General features: G+C 37.4%; 1 protein-coding gene across 2 annotated transcripts in view; it reads left to right on the forward strand.

Annotated features, from left to right (window-relative positions):
* The window catches only part of LOC132701787 (uncharacterized), a 265,521-nt gene that overhangs the window by 185,428 nt on the left and 56,022 nt on the right, over nucleotides 1-24,071 (forward strand). For both annotated transcript variants that reach the window (XM_060669971.1, XM_060669972.1), the window contains exons 2-3: nucleotides 16,116-16,340; nucleotides 16,403-16,560. In XM_060669971.1, the coding sequence (XP_060525954.1) occupies nucleotides 16,116-16,340; nucleotides 16,403-16,560 (383 nt within the window). The remainder of the gene's footprint in view (nucleotides 1-16,115; nucleotides 16,341-16,402; nucleotides 16,561-24,071) is intronic.

A 24,071-nucleotide genomic window follows, 5' to 3' on the forward strand; every position in this document is an offset into this window, starting at 1 on the left:
TTTCACATGACCGTCAGAACTGACAAATGTCAAAATTGAAAGCGTGGGAAATATCTCCGAAAACATCCGATTGCTCCCAAATCCGTGCGGTAAAATCTCCGAAAATGTCCGAAAGGGCTCGGATTCATGGGAAACGAAACTGACATGGTAAAGTGACGCTTCCCGCACGCTAGATCGGTGGGTAATTAGGTATTTTACAGACGGGAGTAGACAAAAATAATTTCATACTGCTCAAAAATTGATCAATGCAGATTTAAAAGAACTAACAGATTTTTCAGCGCGTCATGGATTGATAATTAATCCTAGTAAATCATCGGTTATGCTCTTTGGAAACAATAGGCATCGTGTGGCGTCTGAACTATTGTGCAAAAAATCTTTAATTAAATTAAATTAAATTAACGGATTCTCTACTGTTAAGTTAGTTAACTATTGTGACATTTTATATGGCCCATGCCTAGGTAAAACTGACACATTTAGAATTGAGAGAGTACAAAAAAACTGTTTGCGGTTAATTTATGGTATAAGAAAAAATGATCCAGTCTCATACAAACTACAGAATGCTAAGTGGCTGAATATGCAGAATAGGCGTAGACTACACTCCTTGGTATTTGTTACAACATTATTTTTAATAACAGTCCTCCTTACTTGACAAACAAAATAACATATCGGACAGATGTTCACAGATTGAACCTTATATTTAAGGGTCTTATCTCTTCACCACCACACGGGACGTCTCTTTTTCAAAGAAGCTTCTCCTATAACGTTTACAAACTTTACAATACCGTTCCTCTCTCTTTAAAAGCTTTGTCACCATTAAACTTAAAAAAAAAAAGACAAGAAATGACAAGGATGTAAGTTCAGTCCTAAAATTTTCTATCCAATGTTTAATTTTTACATACACGTCACATTTTCTTTTTTTGCTATATATTATTTTATAGGGGTTGATCTCGGAACAATTTTAATTGCTGTCAACTCCTTTTTTGCAATTTATGTGGTTTATTGGTATTTTATTGTATTGTACCTTATTTGTTTGGGGTCCGTAGGACGAACAACTAATTTATTTTTGGATAAATAAAAACATGAAGTATATATCTCATTAAAAAAAATGGCGAAAAGTTATACGGAATAGTTAGGTGACCGTGGGCCAATTTACTTATCAATTTAAACTATCCATTCATTCATTAAACATAATTTCCATTAACATCCAAGGAGAAACGATACACTAGACAATTAGAAATGATGAATTACAAGACGAAAAAAATGCAGGGAAACAACAAGTTTTATCGCAAACCATTCTTCCAAGGCGCAGTCATATTTGACATTTTGCTTTGCTATTGCGAATGATTGTGGGTTAACATACCCACTGTACTCCACAACTTATAAACGATATCTTCTTTCTTGAAAAACATTAATGAAAATTTGCTTCATAAAGAGCATGTAATTTGTACAAAATGGTGCGAAAACAATGTACTGTACTATTAAAAAATCAACACGGGTATACAATAAATCTACGTGGAACATGAAAATACGAAAAACGTTAATAATTTGAGCAGGGAAATGGCTTTTGGAAAATCACTATATCTGATAGACTAGAAATGTTGCCCTGAAAAAGTGAAACTATTCTGAAATGTTCTATTTGCAAAGCCCTCACAAATTAAGCTCCTCCCACCTCCCAAACTGTTTGCAAGTTTTGTCGCAACTATTCTTCCGAGACATTTTGCGTTGAAGTTGTTTGTTATTTAAATAGACAGTTTTCGAATCCATATAGTACTAGATAACTTTATGTTAGTAAATGAAACTTTACTTTTAAGTGCAAATATGTGCGTGTAGGATCGTTGACTGCCAGAGTAACACTCGTGAACGAGTGCTGCATCCGTTTTATTTAATTCAATAATGTGAGAAGGTGAATTGCAAACCGCCCAGCGTACAGATAGTGGGACGCTTAAAACGTAGTTCCATTAAGTTAATTAATTTAAACAACAAGGAGATGGCGCCGCGACGAATATTTAAATAAAGACGTTATATAGAGCCGGCAAAAACGTATCCCGTAACGACGCTCTACATACAAATACCGCGCGAAACTTAAACAACGCGCCCATTAAGCCGTATTAAGGTCGACAGTCCAATAAAACTACCCGACCCGCTCGCTGCTGTTCTGTCGCATATACCGACGCCCATGGGCGTAACAACGACGTGGCACGTTTTAATTGCGTCGCCTAAGACGATAATACAAAAATGGTTCGCCCGTCTTCATTTTCCCCGGAATTGAGAGGACTGCGGTGCGGCAATATGTTTTGGATAACTCGGAAAGTCAGGAAAAACCAGCATCAACGAACCCTTGGGATGTCAATCACTATTGAACATAATTTGGGAGAGTTAGCTACTGGTCTGTCCGTCACTGCGACCTAAAGTATCTACGTGACTCTCTCCAAAGCTTTAATAGTTTAAATAAGTTCATGCCTCGTATTAGAGGCCACTCCTTTGATAGGGGCTTTTTGGTGTTACCTTTGATTTGCCACATTTATACTCACTTTTGACTTGCATTGCTGTTATTGCCGCTTGACTATCTGTCTTTTGTGCGGTAAGCTCCGCTTAAAATACCGGGTTCTCATATTAAAGCTCCTAAGCATTGTTAAGTTTTTGAGCCGTCTGATGGTGGACCTTTGTTCAGTCGTACTGGTCAACAGAGTCTCCGGAATAGACGACGGCGTAGGAGCTAGTATTTGACTTATAAAACGTGCTCAAACATAGTTCGTTAGGACACTGGACCTGGTGTGGGGGACAGACGTTAATATCACATAAACGCGCCAGCGGCAATGATTCGACTATATCGGTAAATTTTCAGCGTCTCCGTTGGCGCCGCCGCCTCGGATTTTTTGCTAAATTAATTTGGGAATTAACAAGAAGCGCGACTTAATGCGAAAGGCGCCGGGTGTTCTTAACGCGACCGTTAGATGTCGCGATAATACAAACTGGTGCGGGCGAAATAGACGTAATCCTCTACGGATTTCGTCTAGCACTCGCAAATTAGCAAGACGACGCGACGCCTCGCCGCTTCTACCCTAGTCATAAAAGAAGTTGATGAAAGTTGACGTTCCCGTAGAAAACAAGACCGGTTGGGGTACGAGAAAACAATCCCAACCGCGTAATAATAAAAAAGAGGGAACGACGATCGTATTTTCTTACCCCCGGTCCGGGCAATACGTCTTCGTGTTTATCCGGACGGCCGCCTCCGTCGTGGCATTATGAAATTAAACGGCAACTCCCTGCAAGCCGTGCCAACGGCGAAATTGAAATATAAGGAGACCGGGATGTGCTTCGTTTTATATTTTGGACGATCTCCTCTCGGATATCCGGCACGTTTCCGAGAGGGATCATCCCGTGACGACGGGCCGACTGCGTGAGCTACACCGCCCCGCCGTGTAGAGATCGACGGGATATTTTCTCGAAAATGATGAGAATTTCGTAACGGCAGTTTCACTCTGTGTACAAATATCTGTATATCCGGCAAACAGGTATTTCGGTTAGAAATAGTAATAAATAATGTAATAAAAATAATAAAATAGAAATAGAAACCCGGAATGGCCGGTTCTGATGACGAGCGAGGCGTCATAGGGCTAGACTTCTTGGGCATATTAAAACAAATGAATAATTTCATTGCTTACTTGATTATTAAAAAGGAATCCGACAATCCGCGACCTGCAAGATCAACTACAAAATAGTCTATCAAAAATAAAAAATCGGAGCTATTTAAAATCCGACCTAACCGTATTACAAAATTATAACTATATATAAAAAATAAACAAAAAATAAACACCCAAAACGAAATATGGGAAAATATCGACTACTCAAAGCTAAGGGCGTCGATATGCTTAACTAATTTTTCTTAAACAATATGATGTATTTCCCTTGTATTCCTTTGACGTGATACATATCCGTTTAAAATTACCCGTGTGCATAGAAACCGGCCCAATGTAAATTTTTGACTTTAGTTTTTTTTTTGCTAGAAACTATTCATCTGATCCAAAAAATAAACATGCTAATGTGTGTAATATAATTTTCGCATTATTCATTTTTCACATATTTCGTTTAAAAGTGCTCGATGAAGTTAGTCAGTGGTCAGTGAACAGAAGACGGAAGGAAGATAACCTGAGCCCAAAAACAACTGCAATTGGTCCAAAACTTACTCCAGCTCATCGATAAGAACGCCTACGCTTTGAGATTGGACATTGGACCAATGGGGATCTGTTCTGTCCTCAGAATATGCTGACCGATGCCAGGAGAGCGAATTGCAGAATGCTGCAATGAAAAGCGGAAGCCTTATGGAAGTGGTTCCCGCATAATATGGCGTGCAATTTTTATATTGTTTTAATCCGTAGGGGCGGTCGTAGTCTAGGGGCAGAAGCTTTAAAAGGTGCTGGGTTCATCGAGGATATTTTATCAGATCACGTGGTACCATATGTCGACTACATTGGAGAATGCTAGGCCGCAGATCGCAAGGATCGGGCAAGATTACATTACAGAAGTCGATTTTCGAGTTATGGAGTGGCCAGCATGCAGTCCCGACCTCAATCCTATTAAACCATTATGGGATGAGCTAAGACGGAGAATTCGGACTGGACGAATGACTCTCTTTATTCTAATTATCACTTTAAATTGAAGATTGGTACTAACTGGGGTCAACAAATACCTTCAAACTCAATACTTTTATATACGTGTACAAAAAATGATACAAATCCTGATTTTCAGATTTATATCAGTACCATAGAAATTAACAAATAAATTTCAACTCTAATAAATTTAATTATTGGCTATAAAACTCCAGATAATACCGGGGTATTAGATGGGACAGACAATCTTGGCACATCATAATCATCATACATAATAAATACTATATAAATTATCAGTAGTGTGTCTATGCGTGTAGTAAATAAAATGGTTTATACAGAGTTTTAGCTCTTGGTGACATTTTCAATTCAATCGAGTTTTATGTTATTTCAACGTCGCGATTTAACGAATAAACCGCACCCTTTTAAAAACTGCAAATAGTTTTACGTCTTACCTTCTCTAATTTTGTCTTCTGCACTTAATCTTGGTAGAAAATTTTGACCCTCTTAAGCTGTATTTGCCGTTTTGATAGTTGGTTGTGTCTACTTTTAGCGGCCCATAAAATTTTAAGTATTTCTTCGATGTACAATCAAATTTGGATGAGGGAGAATTTCGGCGCGACGCCCCCGAGATGGAATTTTCCGACATCAAACGCGGCGTAAACGCCTTAAAACTGTTCCCAAACACGGACCCGCCGAATTTCCCTTGCGGATTTTCCATTAAAGTTAAATTAAGCCGTGCGTCGCGGCGGGACGGGGACGCTCGCAACTTTCCTTAATATGAATAGTTTAGTAACGGTCTTTGATATTAATATAAACGGGGTATTTTTTTTTGTGTGTGCGGCGGTTCCGCTTTTTGGGGCAACTTAATGAAGACGAATCCGTCTGTTCCTGAGGCGACATCGTTATTAATGTTTGTTTTATAGCGAAATATTAGTTTATTGTGAGACATGAGCGTAAACTGCCCATCACTAGCCTGGTTTTTTTTACATAAGCCGCTTGCGTTACGATACCCGAATGCTATTATCGTTGGGTTTGAAATTTTAATATAATAATAATTATTAGATATTTACATATACCAACTTCGTCGGTTGTATCGCAATGTTCGTTCAGACTGGAATCCGAAGTATTTTTTGCAGCTAAAAACAGACATCCTGATGTATAGCCTTTTTTGACCCTGCATAGTTATTTTTTTACCTCTAGTAGACGCAGCTTTAGTGTAACACTTTTTGGAATTATCAAACCATCCTTAATTGGGCGTACCACGTCTCACACCTAGGTAGATCATCGTTACTTTTATCATGTTTTACGATTGTTGTTGTTATCTTTTCAGGACAATCTATTTTAAATCTTTGGGTTGGGTCTAAGGGTTGTGATTTCGTTAAAACTTCCCTTTTCCTCCATTCATTTCAAAGAAAATTGTAAACGACGTAGAGTACACCAATAAAACAAAATAATAATACTGAAGGTGACAGCGTCTAGCAGGTTGGCTGCTGCATATCGCTCTGCCGTATGATTATCGTTTTCCACGTGTTGGACTTTTCTATCTGGATGGCCTCTCGTATAATTCTGGTCCTAAAATCAGAAATGTTAGCTATTTGTTTACAAGTGCCGAAATCAATTTTATGGCCTGTCTGATGTTGGTGCTGGAATAAAGCCGATGTTGTTTGTTTATTTCTTATGACGAATCGATCTTCCTCGAACCTGACTAAAATCCACCTATTGGTATGTCCGCCGTACGTCAAGCTGCACGATCCGTAAGCCACATTATATAGTCCTTGGTATTGTGTATTGTCTTAATATTGCTTTAACAGTATGATCAGGTTTGTATGCCGTAGATATCTCGTTTCCGTAAAATCCGGCCGATCCTGTCAGTTTTTTTTAAAGAACCGTATCAATAATTAAACAGAGCGGGCCTGTCGGAATTAGACGTTTTTCCGTTACGCAATTGATTCAGCTTCCGCGCGCCTTTTTTTTAAACTCAATAACGAGTGATTTTCCGTGTTTTTTTTTTTGCGGCAGCCGCCGGCCGGACCGGGTCGTTTTGTTATTTTATTCGTGCCGCTCAAAGGGCCTTTTTGTAACTTTTTTAAATTATTAATTCCATCGAAACGGGTTGGGCAAATAATCCTTTTTTTGCTCCGCTCGCCTTTGATGTTCACAGCCGATATTCGGTTTTACGCGGGGCGGCATATAATCAAATATACCGTGGCCCGTGCTCGCTGCGACCTAACCAAATTACTTACTTAAAAAACAAAATGTCGACGACGCTGTCTCCTCTCTCCTACTTAACCCGAACTTGACCGTTCGAGCGTCGACTTTTTTTCTCTATTTTCCAAAGCGACGCTGCGTTCTTCGCGAGGGTTCTCCATTTCTTTTTTTTCGTACGAACAACTATCGCGCCCGGGCGCCCGGCATGTATTTCGAGGACTCATTAAATGTTAACGTCTGGATTTCCGGAGGACACGGGCACTAGGCGAACGTGAGGTGGGGACCGGGGCAACGCCCCGAAAACGACCCTTTGAAATATTCCGTCAGCGCGGATTTCGGCCCTGCGAGTGTTTCTGTTTTTCGCGACACAAGCGGAATAACAAAAAAGGTGGACGGCCGTACGAGAGGACACAACCAATTAGAAACAGCAATTAAAATGGTGCCACTTAGTTTTTCGAGGACCCGAAAACGCTAACGACTTTCGGGCGCGATGACTGCGACTTTTTTACGATTATTATTTTCAGTTGTAAATCAGACCCCGTTTTAATTATCATTGGCTTCGTTACCCGGCGGACAAGGAGATCGATAGCCGGATGTACAACGAGCCTGGTCATATGAAAACACTTATCTAAAGTGGAGATGAGATGCTGACTTCGAACATGAAAATTGATATCATTAAATGCCATTTTGAGAAACATTCATCAAGATACATCAAGGGCTCAAAGCAAATTTTGGGATCTGGCCTGGTTCTATAAAAAATCCATTTCTAATTTGGTCGACGGAACTCAATTTTATTGTTTTCTTCTTGATTAATAAGGATTCCATAACATCTCACGCAGAAGGCAACGATCATTTTTGATTTACTCTTACTATAAATCCGGTCTATCATGTTTTTAATAGTTACGGATAAGCGGTTAATTTATTGTTTTTAATAAAAGGGGCACCCCATAGTATTTTCGTAAAACTTACAAGCACCCAATATACAAATATATTACCCAAAATGCGCTACTTTTACAGTTTTAAAAATATACAAATATAAATTATTTATTTGTAAAAAATATGTTTTTAAGCATATGGCGAGGAAGGACTCTAACAATTTGGTTACTTTTGTTGTATTTCTCGAAAGTGTGCATTAAATCGTCAACTGTCACCCCTCAGGACTCTAAAATTCCTCGTGTCTATGGATTCCTAAAGATTCACAAACCAGGATTACCCCGTCGGTTTATTTTCAGCATCATATGTTCTTCAACATATTCCCCAGCAAAATATCTAGCTTCCTTATTAAAATCCTTTAACTGATTGTCACTTCATTGAACAATTAAAAAGCATTTTAGATACACAGGATATTCTGGTAAGTTTCGACGAAAGTTCCTATTTCTGAAATTCTCAACATCGTTTCAGATATATTAAAATCCGAGAATCTAGATAGAACCTTCTCACCTTAATTGAAAAATGCTTGTCTCAAACAAGTTTTTCTTTTAACGGTCAAATTTTTGAACAAACGTCGTGAACAACTATGGGTTCTTCACTATCACCAGTCATCGCGAATATATTTATGGAAGCCTTTGAGAAGAAAGCTTTCCACAATTTCATTCTAAAACCAAAATTATGGAAACGCTACGTCGATGATACTTTTATTATTTGCCCTCATGGTCAAGAATCACTGGTAGATTTTCTTAGACATTGAAACTCCATACACCCTCACTTACGTTTTACCACTGAATTACAAAGTTAGGAATTTACAGCATTTCATGCATATGCTGGAGAAAGCGGACCACAAATATCAACAAGGCTCACAGAACATGAAAGAGCCTTAAGACTAGCTGTCCTTTTTTCCACCTGGTTTCTCTTTTTTGTTCTGAATACCCGTTGTGGTCGTCTTGGGCCTTTGTTGGTAACCATTTCTTGGACAGCTTCTTCTTATTTTCTACAAAATTCTCTACATCTTTGTTCCACCATAGCTTAAGTACTCTTCTTGTTCTGCTGGTCAATATCCAACGCTTCCTCTGCTGCTTCGTGGATACATTTTTTTCCTCCGTCTTTCCCTCTTTTTGTTCTCTAATTTCTCATCTAATCTTGTCTGATATAGTCTGAATGTACTTTCGTGTATTAAACTTTCCAAGCTGTATTCATCAGCAGTTGCCGAACACAATCACAAAACCGGACATAAAATTTTATTCGTTAAAACTAAAATTCTTGAATGTAATCAAATCTCAAATCTATAGGAATCTATAAGCAACTTAATAATCTTAACCGCAACTCAGGTCTTTACCTGTCACCAATATGGGAATCACTCATCCGAGACGGTGTTTATGTATTTAGCTCCGCTCCCCTCAAACAATATAATAGCAGGTACAGCCAGTTTCAGTCAAGCTCTGAAGAAGCCAAGAAGATGATTGGCGAAACAAAAACCGACGCCAGAAGTTTGGTAAAAAGTATTTATTTCGTTCAAAGTAATTACAACAGTCAAAACTTAACCAACACAACTTTGTGAGTTACGATGCTCAGTTTCTTATTAAAGTATCTGTTGTTGCATTTCTAAGAAGAGATCCAGGTGTTTGGATTAATGTCTATTTAATTGCATTGCGATATGATGGTGGTCTTAAACAAAATTAGTTTATTCTTCGCAATTTTCTTCTTTCACAACAAATTTTAGTTTATTCTGTCGTAAAGATTGTAACTCTAGTAGCTTGTAAAAGTTTCTTTGAAAAACTTATACCGAGTGTTTGGCATTCGATTCGGAGTTTTTGAATTTGATATTTTAGTTTTATTTTATTATTTATTATAAAATATATTTTATTTATTATTAAAATAGAAAGTTTCCGGCTCAAAGTGTCTTAGAACCGGCACCATCATGCTACTAAACGGAGCTGGGCACCGAGGAATCCCATTGTTTTTTGTCTGCGTCCAGGGGCGTAGATTTTTGCGTAATCGTTAAAAACGAGTCGAGAGGGTGTAATTTTCCATTTCAATTCGGCAATCGTCAATAATTTCCATAAACATTCCAAAAATGGCCGCTGCGTAACACTCGTCGCCACTTTGATTCGCGCGATTGTATATATAAAACAGCGGTGCACGATTACCATATCAAAAGGAAGCATACCCCATTTTTCGGGACCGATTTGCGTTGGTAACGAACGATTCGTGGATGCCGGTAACGAGCGGCGATCCCCCTCCCGACCCCCGCGACACGAACCATCGTTCGTTCGAATTGGACGTCTCGAATTCTGGATTCTTTTTGGCGCGAGATTCCTATAGTGGGTAGCGGCAGAATATTAAAAGCGGCGGAGTGGGGCGGGCAAGTCACCGTTCTATGATTTGTGGCCGCAATTGCGAAAATACGTTCCCGTTCGCGCAGCTGATTTAGGACGCGTTGTGGCGAAATAAATTTAGCATACTTTCCGCGCCTTTATTATTTATCGACCCCCGGAAAATTGCACAACATCCCCTCTGCGTTCTCCGAAATGAACCCGGTTGTATGCATAAAACAATCGAAACGCTGAGGATTTTTAATTACTACTTACTAACTTGTCGGTATTTATTGTGAGATCACTTGTTAGTTCATCTCGTAAATGGCCTGAGCTTTTTGCCGCTGTTACAACAATACAGTTTGTTTTGTATTCGCATCTTTAATCCAAAAATACCTTAGAAAAAGTTTAGTTTTTACCGGGTGTTTCAAATTCGACCATTAGGATCTCGGTAACGGTAAGTGATACAGGGTGACTTAAATAAGGGAAAAGTTACGCATCGGTGAGTTCAATAATGCTCCGTTTTGAAATTGAAGTTATTTTTGTTACTGCCGTAAATATGGCGGAAAATGTAAAAATTTATTGCCTGTATTATAATACATTTTACATTCTCATTGAAACTTTTTAGGCTTCATCTTACGGTCATGTCAAAAATCCGTTCCGACGTTCGAACAAAAACTTTTATACCACAGTAAGCTATGAATTTTCAAATATGTCGATAACATTTTAATTTCTAGTGTCCTTGAAAAGAATTAAATAAAAACGCTACAAATTGTGTCAAGACATCGAAAATGTATTTGAACATGTATACTGAAAGACGAATTTTGTTTAAATTATTAGATAGAAATCAACAAGAATAATGACTATACGTAAACTAAAGTTCAAAAATATGTTTTTAAGTGTACCGCATAAAAATGTGTCGAGGACACTGAGATCCAGGGACCTGGCGGGCCATCTCACTGGTCCATTATTCCCGATCCATCCGTCAACAATCCTTGTCGAAAGATAATCAGATACCAGCATTGCCGAAACCATATGCTGTTGTAGTGGATCAAAGGTAAATTACCCAAGTAGCCTTCAAGCGGTGACGTCAAAAACTGATGATACGATTCTCTATGCCGTTTAAATACCTGCCCACATATTAATGCTAAATCGAACTGGCGGTCAAATTTCTCAAAATTGCCTATCGTTGTAAATCCTCTAGATATGTTCATTGTTTCGATTGAATATTCCACAATTTGTAAAAATCCAAATCACATTTTCTAGAACAGCTGGAAAATCGGTTCTCATTTGTAGCCAATTACAAAATTGTAATCGCCTTTAGGGATGTAATTTTTTTGAGATTCGAATTTTGTAGCATTTGAAACCACTTTTTTTTAGGTGTCTCCAAATACTCATATGAGAAGAGCACCCACACCAGAGTAAACTTGGAAAGAAAGAATTTCACGTTAATCTTAACTTATTAACTAAATTTTCTTTATTTTCCTCATCCATTACGTCTCCATATTTTTGTCCTAATTTTTCAAACGAAGCAAACTCAGGAGATATCTATTCAATAATTTAAATAAAGTCCGATGAGGTTGTATCGTCTTTCGGGATACATGTTCAAATACATTTCTGATGTCTTGACACCGTTTCTATCTTTTTTATAATTTTCCGATTTCCAATTTTGTTTCATTGGTAAAGTGAATTTTTAACGACCCAGTAATGCGCTAGATATTAAAATGTCATCGACAGATTTGAAAATTCATACTTTTACTATAGTATGAAAGTTTTTGTTCAATATTTCGATTTTGAGAGAACACAAATAAAACCTGGGACGCGTAAATAAAAAGGTAGCAATACTATCCAACACTGCAAAAATGCAATATGACGACCATAAGAAAAGATGATTTGGTTTGAGAAAAACGAAACGTCGTAATGGATTTTTGACCTGGCCATAAGGTGAAACCTCAAAAGTTCCAATGAGAATGTATTTGCAGATTTTTGCTAAGTTTTAAAATAAAAACATAACAAAACAAAACCGAAAGGCGGAAGTTTCAGATTTTCCGCCATATTTCCGGAAGTAACAAACAAAATATTCAAGTAACTAACTTACAAGTCTTACCGTTACCCAGATCCTAATACTGACTGTCAGAAGAAAACTGACTACGCCATTGGATCCTACGTAAAAAGCTGTTTTTTAGACTCGTTAGGAGCTATCAGTGGTGGTTTTAAAACCACCCTTTGTACTCAAAATCCAAGGTAGGGTGGCATTTTTGTTTGGGTCACTTTTCATTTCATAAAAAAGTAGGCTTCGGTGACAAAATGTCAATACGTTAGCCATTATTAAGGGAGATATACTTACAGGGTTTTTCATTATATTTTAACACGCACCTGCAGAGTTAATTTTGAAAGATAGAAGAAAAAGTGTAAATACGAAAGTTTCAAGATTTTTGCTCTATTATCTTCTGCAAATGTCAGAAAAAACAAACGACTATCGCAAGTTGTCAAAATGACAGCAACATCATTTTTTAAATGAAATGCCCTATATATTATTATCTTAAATTCTTTTTCTCCTTATTGTAAAAAAATATAGTATATTGACATATTATTTAGCCGTTTTTGAAATATTTCAGTTTAAAAATAATTATCAGTCGATTTCTGGACAATAGCCATATTCGATCGACAAGTCTGCCTTGATAGCAACCATATTATCTAAATTTGCAATTGTTTTAATAATGTTCTACTTTTGACAACTAATCAAAACTCTTTAGTTCGGCAGCGTAAGTTAAATAACTTGAGATATTTCAAATAGGTTATACTGAGGAAGAAAAACATCAAATAATAAAATTATATTATTCAGACGGACATAATGTTGCAAGGGTTAAAAGAAAATATCGACAAATATATCCGGGTAGAAGAGTTCCTTCAACAAATACAATTAAAAATGTAATTAAACAATTGGAGGAGCGAAATAGTGTCACACGGAAGACCAGGACAATAGAAAGAAATTTTGATGAAGACCTCAATATATTACTTTACTTTTAATGTAAATTATTACAGTATTACGACACTTGACATCATAACTTTGAGTTCTACTTTCTTAATTTTTATATTTCATATTTTTTGAACATAAAAGGCAGAGAGAGGCTCGTATTTTTCAATGAAATGTATAGAAGATCTCAAGAAGATGGAAATTTTCTAGACAAAATATTTAATAGCAAAAATAAACATTTTTGGTCAAACAAAATACAGGCCGTGAAAATCCAAGGACGGACGTCAGTTAATGTATGGTGTGGTGTGTTGAAAACGATATTTAAATTTCCTTGCAACAGAAGTAGAAAATATGACGGTTATTATTGGAATTATTTCAATTTAATTTGGCATCAAGATGGCGTACCTATAATAGGCGTGAAATTTTACAAATGATAAGAGAAAGACTTTATATCGTACTACAAGACCTAAACAGAGAAAACCGTGATTTTATCAAGTCGTGTATTAATATGAAATGTATAGAAAATATTGGAGATTATGTGGAAAATGTTTAACATTAATTATTGATATTTTTATTGCTTGAATAATACAATTTTATTATTTGGCATTTTTCTTCCTCAGTATGTAACCAATTTGAAATATCTTAAGTTATTTAAGTTACGCTGCAGATCTTTATTTCTGATTAGTTGTCAAAAGTAGAACATTCTTAAAACAATTGCAAATATAGATAATGTGGTTGCAATCAAGGCAGACTTCGCGATTTTTTTATTTATTTATTATTTTCAGTATTTTTAAACTGAAATATCTCAAAAACAGCAAAATGAATAGAACTATATGTCTTTGATATCAGAAAAAAAAGATCTACAATTTACGTTAATAATATATAGGGCACTCTATTAAAAAAAAATGACGTTGCTGTCATTTTGACAGCTTGCGATCGTCGTTTGTCTTTTCCGACATTTGCATAAGATAATAGAGCAAAAATCTTTAAACTTTTGTATTTACACTTTTTTTTTTCGTTCAAAATTAACCCTGTAGGTGGATGTCAAAATATAATGAATAACCCAGTACGCAGGGTTTCAGTTTCCGGGAAGAGATAATTTCGACGCCAAAAGGACAATAAACGACGCATTAGGATTTTTCTATTATGTTCGACCCACTCGAGGGAGGGGCGAACCCCCGGACCCACGCATCTCCTGACCCCCACTCCTTCGCCACTTATTTTTCGATTTCGTTCGCTTTGACGTCGATCGTTTTCATGTCGTCGTTGGCCATTAAAATTGAACCTTTGAACTGCCGCTTCCCGTAGATTCCCAGATAAAACGAGGAACAAAAAGGGACGCGGCGGAGAGTATAGTCCCCCCGATGAAAGGAGGTCGTTTCGCGGGTCGAAACGACCGCGGGTGACGTAAACGCCGATTAACGCGCCCGCGTATCTAAATTACTATCGGGAGTCGCGTCTGAATTTTTCATTTTCAATTTGGCGCCCGGACGCGGGCCAATTTTAATGACGCGTCATTTGACAAAAAAAAAAGAAGCTGCGCTCCGCTATAATACGGATTCTATCAAATAGAATACGCCATTTATATAGAAATATTCATGTATTACGTATAAATATTCATATATTCATACATAACGTATAAATATTCATATAGAACGTATAAATATTCATATATTCATACATAACGTATAAATATTCATATATAATGTATAAATGTTCATGTATAACGTGTAAATATTCATATATAACGTATAAATATTTATATACAACGTATAAATATTCACAAGTCTTGTACAATACAAGATTTATTTAACTATTGATAGCATTTTGCCGCATTCCCGTCATCCCTAGCCAAACCTCTTTATCCAAGACATCCTCTTCCTGTAGATTTCGTTAATTCATTAATCTTCTGGTCGTTTCATTCCACGATCTTCTTTCTTCTGCTTTCATTCGAGCTCTTACTTCCTCATTGGTTTTTCGTTCTAATCGGGATATTCTTGCACTTCGTCTGATATAACCCATTTCTATAGCTAACTGATCACCTTTGCTTTCCCCACTCGTTTTTTGTTGTTATTTGAGATATTTTTATGCCACCAGAATGAGTTAAGGCCTCCTACGATGTTCCTACTTTCTTATATTTTCTGTTTCTCTTACCCCCTTTTTATCCACAAGTGCTCCTAGATATTTAAATTTCTCCACTTGCTTAATACCTACATCATATATAACTGGAACGAGCATCACCGTTCGCTACCAAGTATTGTATTTTCTCATAACTCACTACCCCCACTTTTTATATTCATCGTAAATCATCATCATCGAGATCATCAAATAAAATTACACGACCGCTAAGTTTAAAAAATATTTGAAATATTTTGTTACTAAACGAGTCCTATTCCCTCCCATGAGACCACGTCATTCCCAAAATCGAGTTTTTAAGGCAGCAAGGGGCCAAATAAAACGGGGAGTGTCCAATCTAAGCGGACAGTCCCGATCGCCCCCGTCCGTCGGGCAAAAGTAAAGCAACTCTCGCAGCTAAACCTCTTATCAAAGTTTCCCATAACGACACATAAATCTTGTCGGGGCAAAAACCGCGTCCTCGGACGGTCGACAAAATAAAAAGATGAATTCCCGCGGTATGCGCGCGTATGTGTCGAGACGATAAAGTTTACGGATCCAATTTACGATGTCCTGCCAGCTTTTCAAGGAAAACGATCAATCGACAAATTGGGTTTGTGGAACGCCCGATGGATAAATATCTACCCAAAATCAACAAATATTTCATGCATATATATAATTTTCTATTGCTCACAGCTTTAAGTTCAAGTTTTTGCCAAACACTCGGTAAGTTATCAAATCACTAATAAATCACCGTAAATGCGAACTTCCGTTTTATATCCTTGGTAAATCAATAATAAATGACTGTAAATCCTTAGACATTCTGAATAAGACGCCATAAACCACCGGCGTTCCTCCAAAATATACGCAATAAACCACCGTTATTTGCCGTTTAAGAATATTATTACGCGATATGTCTCTTTTATCTTCTACAACATGTCTCGTTTTCGTTTCCAGGACGGCGAACGCGGCTACCTGGAAGGCCTCGCCTCCCGCTACGCCGACCTCTTCAGCACCCACTACGGCGACGTGCTGGGTCACCTGGACGACCTACGCAAAGGCGAAGTGGCGGAGACGTCTTCCAAAGAGCTGCTGATGAACGAGGCCCAAAGTTTGGGGTTGTTCTGCCAGGGACTGACCTCGTCGCTGTCGCAACCCATCTACGTGCCCGGAAAGTACTTGGTAAGCGCGTTCGAGCAGTTTCGATTCCGCCCGTAACTCATTGGATCTCGGTCTCGTTTCAGCCATCGAGTTGTCTAAGCCACAAGGAAGAGGATGAGATATACGGGTTCGCGTACGGAGTGTTCAAGCCGCAGCTGGCTATACAACCCCAGCAGCGGTTGGGAGCTCCGCCGCAGCAAACTCAGCCGCTCCTCTCGCAGCAGCAACACAATTATCAAACGTAAGTTCAAGCTTTTTTTATATCTTCGAATATTTCGTCCATTCAGGATTTCGTCCCCCTTTCAACCCCACAAATTCTTCTCTTGTCCACTGCCCTGGGTAAGTGTTCATGCTACGGGAGTCTTTTTACCCATGAACACCTACTATGAAAACGAACAAGTCCATCGGCCCCATAACACGGCCCCTGCTTTTGCAAATTTCATTTAAGAGCGTTTATAAAGCCTTTAGATAATATGAGCTTATCAATCCAACGGTTCAGTATCATCCGAGTTACCCTCGAACACGTGTTCTCGAACTGCAGTATGCTAAAAAACAAAACCATCTTTGGCCGGGTTCTGGTGAAACCCTATTCCTCTGTTATGAATATTTCCTATATTTTTAACTTGTCATTGAACAGTGGCGTTTTTCCTAGTTTTAACATTCATCTTGTTTTACCAAATTCGATACAGAGTCTCCATACATCAACGCAGATTTTATTCTGAATGGCCATGCATGTGTGCGGCGCTGTCGATAAAACTCTTCACCAAATTGACCAGCACAACTCAGAAGACCTCTAGATAGTTTGGATTCTCTAACAAACTTGTTTCACACTTCGGTCCCAGTCATTATATTGAGTTTGAGGGGTTTGGCTCAGATTTGTGTTTGTCTACATCAGGCGTCCCCCAGAGTTCTAATTCAGGGCCATTTATTTTTAATAGGCCTACGCTGAGGACCTCACTGACACTGTCGCTCTCAATATTACTAAATGTAACGTTGTTTCTTACTCTCGATAAACTTCATTTTAATTACTGTATAGCTTGTGTTTAGAGAGGATGGTATTTACCGTCAACGGGGCTTGAGTCTCACTAGGTTTTTGGAGAGTCGCCCTGGACAGTGACTTACAGTCATTATCGTTGCTTCATAAATTCTAATATTGACCTACGATCACAACTATTTTGCTTCATAGGGCCAAGCAAAAAATTTCCCCAATTGCAATGGTATCTCGCATCTCTTCCGACATATTTTTTGACAAACTCATATATCGGCTTGACTTCTTTGGCTTTTGTTTTGGTCTTGGCAATATTAGTTTTAGTTTGATTTAGTTTCGTAATATTTGCTCGTTTAACGGGAATCCTGCATCCGACTGAAATCCTGCCGACATTGGCATCCTCAATGCTCGCGCTCCGAAAACACTTCGAACAATCGAAACCGCATCCACCGATGTGGTAGCTGGTCTCCCTCGTTTATTTGGTGAAGCATATTCAAAAGCTTTTCTCTAACATACCCATAACGTACCAGTTGTCTTGTTTCAATTCGTTCAGTTGTTCTGGTATGTGTAGTAACCTAGATGTGCGACATGACCTTCTGTTGTATTCTGCGTTGTATGTTTTGTACATACTATGTACTATGTTAGATATAATACTACAAAGGACTTTATACTATACTAACTTGGGATCTTCGTCTTCTTTACCTATTGTTAAATATTCTGTTTTGGCCAGGTTCATTTTTATTCCCGCTAGGTTATATTCATCTTGTAGTTTCCTGAATATATATGCAATGCAACTAGTACCTGATCATCAACAAAGAATAATTTTTGTAGTATTTCTTGTATAAAAATTTTAAACAAGGTAGGAGAAAGGCAACATCCCCGTTTAAGATCCTTTGTCACCCGAAATGGTTCTGACAAGGTGTTTTGGATCTTAACTACACTCTGTGGATTCTTGTACGTCTTGTGTAGAGCTCTAATATATCCTTTATTCATGTCCCGTGTCGACAAGCAGTTTCAATTTCCTCTAAGCGAACCCGCCTGTTGGAAATTAAGAGCTGTTTATCACTTTCTACTGCAACAAATGCTTTACGAGTATATTAATTTGGTTGATAACGTATTGTAGATCCATGCAGATAACATTTACATTCAACAAGCATCAAGTTGTCAGTGGCGCGCGTGGTGGCAAACGAGAAGTCGCGCAAATACCACTTGAAGTTTCTGGAGAGTATCGATAGTGGTGGGAAGTAGTGGGGCGGGGGAGGGGATCGACTTTTCGGTTTTCCATCGGCACAATCAGACGTCACGTTCCGCATCTCTCGGCACGTCCCCCGCTGCCGGTGTGTAAACACGAGAATAATTCTCGCTAAAAACCTTCGGCCCCGCGCGCTCTCGTTAGGAATTCCTAATTGTTACTTGGGACAAAGAGCGGAAAGTGGTTATCGGGGGATGGGAGGACGGCCTTTGTCGAATTTCAATCCGGGGACGAAATTGGGTCGGGGGTTTTGTTGAGCGCGCGGAATTTTTGCCGAAACCGGTTGGACCTTATCGGTCGACTTCAGACGACCCGTAATCGAGTTTTGTCTTGTCGCAATTTAAAAATACACGGGGATTCCGGATCAATAGCGAACGATATCGGGGTAAGTCTTCAAAGAATCGGCAACGTTAGGTTTGTGATCTTCCCTTGTCTGATTTTCTATAGAATAAAATTGCCATTCGTGAAATCCACCTAGCAGTCACTGACGCAAAGTCCCGGTTTCAAACTAGTAGGTCATATATACGTCGGATCAAAATTAACCCTTTGCAGTCGGACTATTGTTTTATCTACTTATCTGTCTACTCCGATTTTTTTATATTGGATTTTTAATTTAAAAAAATCGTTTTATAAAAACTATGGGATTTTTTTTTCAATACTTTATTATTATTATAACAATCACACACAATATAAAAAATTACATCCTATAATGTTGTAGTGTATAGTTAGTAGAGCGCCTGGGGCGTTAAAAATTTAAAAACCTCGGATATTGGCTAGAGTGAACGAAATTTAAAAATTCAAAATGAAATGTTTAGCTAATAGTATAAATAAAAAAGCTTACCTATTAAAAAATTGTGATCTTAATTTTTTTTCAAATAGTGAAATTCATATGAGGCAGGAACTTTTTTTTTATTAAAATTAAATGAACAAATATATTTATATAAAGATATTAATTTGAAAAATAAATTAAATGAAGGAAATTTTTTTTTGTTTATTGAATTAACTTATATTTTTGTACATATCAAACATTTTCTTCAACTTCATTTATTTGAATAATAGATGCTATTGAAATAGCTATTATCGCTGCACTGTGCACATGCTGCACTACAATACAAACCACTCTTCCGGCATCCCTTTTGTGCAATTACAAAATAACATTTTCTATAGATTATCCGGAGCTGGCAATTGATTCATTGTTACTGGGATGAACGTGTTATTGAGATGCTTCCACCCCCAATTTTCAATATATACATCATTTCCCAGCCATATTTGGATTTGCACTTACACTCTTTTTAAGTGCTCAAACGCTGCATCAGTTGTAGGAGGCAATGATGATAAAAACAACACTGGCACACACACTTACACACATTTTTGGCAGATATATATTATTATCATAGTCACTACCTTTATTATTAAATTAATTCATACACAATATAAAAAAATTACATGCTATAATGTTTTAGTGTATGGTACCGTTCAAAGCAGTCACCAATGTGTAGTCCAGGCTTACGGGTGCAAGTGTCACAAATATACCCAGTTTCCCGGCCGCTGCCTTGTACTTTACGCTTAGAACATAGCGCACAGACTTTTTTCATTCATTCATTCATCATTTTGGCGTAAAATATGTAATTTACCATTTAGCCGCTCTTGTGTATCTACAGATCATGGTCTGCCAGAAATTTTTGGGCCCCCTGCCGAAAGTTTTTTGTCATCTCGTCAACCAATTCCCGAACAAACTTTAGATGTGTCACTGGTTTTTTGTTTTGGCCCCGTTTTGAAATTTTATATAATAAATATGGATGCATGCATTAGAAATTTCGAGTCCTCAGAAAAATAACTTTCGCCACTATTTTAAAGACCGCAGTATGATAGATATATAGGTATAAATTTGCGATTTATTCTTCTGCAAGTGGCAACCTCATATAGTATCTATCTGTGTAAAAATGATATCCTCTTCATCCTGGGTTATTGTCTAATAATTTTTGACACAGATGTTACACTATCATTGTGCTTACATCTAAATCAGATCTCACTAAATCTTCCGATGACAAGCTTCCTTAGTACGGCAAAATTGAATAAACATATCTGTTTTGTCCGCGCGGAAACGTACTTTGGCCGTAGCTGGCACAGCAAGAAGTCGCAAAAATTACTCAAGACAGGATCAAAAGATTTTTGATTACTTAACTGACCCTACCTCGCTTTTGGTCTTCCTTCCGGAGGGGCCGGCCCGTGCTGCGTCCTCTGTGCCTCGAGTGGTGAGGAAATTTGTTGATCACCACGCGTATGACCTGATGCGTTCAACGGCACTTTTTGAACCACACGATGAGAGCGACCGATTTAGCGCTTCACCGTGATTTTTAGTGGAGCATGCGCCTAAGGGCGCTGGCGGGTATAGATGGCCAGTTAAGTTCAAGAATTTAATACCGCGAGGAAAGGAAGAAGAATAACTTCTTGGTGCTGTACTCGCGGCCAATCGATAAGCTATAGGTTTATATATATAAATTCATAAGAAGTCGAAAGATAATAAAATGAAAACTAAACAATATCCGGTGTAAGCATCCGCCATTACATAAATGCATATCCCCCATTTCGTAGGCTTCTTAGGAATGTAAGTAAAAAAACTAATATTACCCTTAAATCCAACAACACCGATATCTCTCTTGATGGAACAAAATGTTCTTTGAATTGCTTGTCCGAATAATCTAAATAGTGGCTGACTTTCTGAGTTCGGGCCCTAATAGGTGGTTTTCATGCAAGTGGAGCATCCAAAAAATTTGTAAAAATCGTTCTCTCCTAAATATGCTAGTAAAAAATGGCATTTTGGTCTTAGAATATTGTGTTGGAAGTTAGAAAAGATTATCTTACCCATATTTAAGACAACCCCAATAAATGCGGTAAACTCTTTTACTGTAGTATCTACCCACGTTTTGACATCCTCTTCTGTGCTATTTTATGTCTAGCATAGTTGGTCGTCTGTTCCACTATTTTTATTAGCTCATCAGTATAAAAGAGCTTGAAAAAATCTATGGAATTTGTGGTCTTACCACACATACCATTTGAATTTTTTTTTTGGGAAATATACAGAAAGCAATTTAGAAAAATTAAATTTAAATTTCAAATTTCATCGCCGGGGTTATGGAATTGACCTGTCCATTTTTTTTGTGCCAATTGACCACAGTCATGTGACCGAAATAATTTTAAAAATACCATGAAATTTATATTTATTCATATTGAGCGTTAGGTTGTTATTATTAGGAATCACCGAATTCCTAAGTATTGTATTCGGATATTCCTTGAAGAGGGTTATAGGTAAATTGGACACCAGAAACGCATAATAATTTATTATAAAATACATATTATCATTAAATAATGATAGGTTGACCAGTCCCTACACTAATCTGAGCTGCCCTATAAAGCCCTATAAACTGAAGACCTTACATACATTAAAAGAAGGTGATGAAAATAAAAGATTAGGTTATTGTTATCTACTGGGGCGAACATAATCCCCACTGGGTTATAAATTGTTAAAATCAATATTCCCAAAAAGTCAATGTATGAAGTCGGATTTTGTTTGACCAAATAAAGGGTTCTTTTTCTTTAATGACTCACTAAATGCTGGTTATTTAGTTAACTTTTTCGATGAAGAATTATGGATGCTATAGAAAAAAAATAGATGGTGCATCCATTCCAATTCCAATCAAAAATTTGCTATGCACTATTATAGGAAGAAACAGCCTTTTTGAAACCTGCTCTCCGAGGTCCCTTGTTAATACATCACTGGGTGTTCAATTTTGGATAGTGATGGAAAATAATACTTAATGTTACTAATGTAAACTTTGTGTCAGAATAAGACAAGCCTGTCAAGAAATTAGCATCCCAGGGCTTAGAGAAATATCCACACGGAATGGGAATCAAGATAACATAATCATTCGTCCTTATTCTTGTCAATTCCTATATTCATCGGCATTGGTGGTTGCTCAATAAATTCTGCCCCAATTGAAAACTGCAAAAAAAAGAAACTTACTAACTTCAATTACAGTTTAAGCCGAAGCATTTACTTCGAGGTGCATTTTACTACCCCATCGGCTCGACGCTTGTCTTTTGTAAGTTATTTTGATCGCTGCTTTTGTCGTCTAAGCGAGACCGGATAAATTTATTTGTCCGCTGCCGTAAAACGTCCGCAAACTGCTGCGCGACAGACAAAAATAAAATGTAAAAATTAAAAGCGTCGCGGCATCCGGGCGGTAAATAAGCGCGGGATGTCGTATCGCGTGGGAAACTCCCTTATATATAATTTCCCGCTACTGGAAAATTAGGAACAAATTCCAAATTGGAAAATTTAAGATTCCCAACAGCGCCATCTTGTTATCGCCACGTTGAAGCTAAAATCATAATCGAAAAGTAAATAACATTCGGAGTAGGCTAGATTCAATATTGGTACGTATCAGACCACGGAATATTAAAAATTTGATAAAACGCCAATCGTATGACAAAAATACACTCAGCATGGTTAGATTTTTATTATGTTTACTTCTGATTTTAGATTTAGAACTGGGAGCAAATTACGAATATAGTTGTATCGTTACCTATTTGAAACCAATCCATTGCAGTTTGATTAATATTTCCATTGATAACCAAATATACTACTATTTTGCAGGAATGAAAAAGAGACAAATAGGGAATTTTTAAACACGAAATAGTTTTGAAATACAACCGTAACAAACGATATTAATAAAGTAGAGGGGATACAATACACGTGCTTGATATTTAAATGAATTAGTGTGCTATAAATTGAAGAAGTCCAGTCATGGAAGATGGAACGAAATTACACTTGCTCGTTTGTTTAAATAACATTTTATTGACTCATTTGTAATACCAGGTTACAGAAAGTGTAAGTATTATCACTTATCTTTACTTTGCTTATGTTAGTAAAGTAGAGCCGGTTTTAAACCACTTTTGGCGCGAAAATTTTAAGTGTCGTGAATGTTGGCGTGTGTTCGGGTTGGTCCGCAAAAATTTTGATTCATCGAATATGTTCGGATTAGCGCATGCGTAGCATTGTCCTTTTTCGAATTTTCGCGAAATATCTTCGACAATGTTCGGGTTAGCACCCGCACTTTTCGATTTTTTTCTCTCCCGCCATAAGTGGGAAAAATCTATAAGTATGTGGATGTGTGTTAAATGATTCATACATTGATACTACCTCCCCTTAGCGTTAATACATTTTTCTTTTAATAATTTATATCTTTTATAAATTGTTGTAACTCAATAATAAATAAATAATAATATAATAATAAATAAATAATGTATATATGTATATATGTATACGTATGTAAATGTATAAATATGTATATGGACTCCTAAAGTGAGTGTGAATTTAGGATATCACCCGCCATGGATATAGACTGCTAAAATGAGTGTTCATCGAATTAAAGAGATAACCCGCTATAGATATGTAGATAAAGTGAGTGTCCATCGAATTTAAGAGAGCACCCGCCATGGATATGTATAT

The sequence above is a fragment of the Cylas formicarius genome, unplaced genomic scaffold, assembly GCF_029955315.1.
Source record: "Cylas formicarius isolate icCylForm1 unplaced genomic scaffold, icCylForm1.1 PGA_scaffold_5__7_contigs__length_24384050, whole genome shotgun sequence".
Classification (NCBI taxonomy): domain Eukaryota; kingdom Metazoa; phylum Arthropoda; class Insecta; order Coleoptera; family Brentidae; genus Cylas; species Cylas formicarius.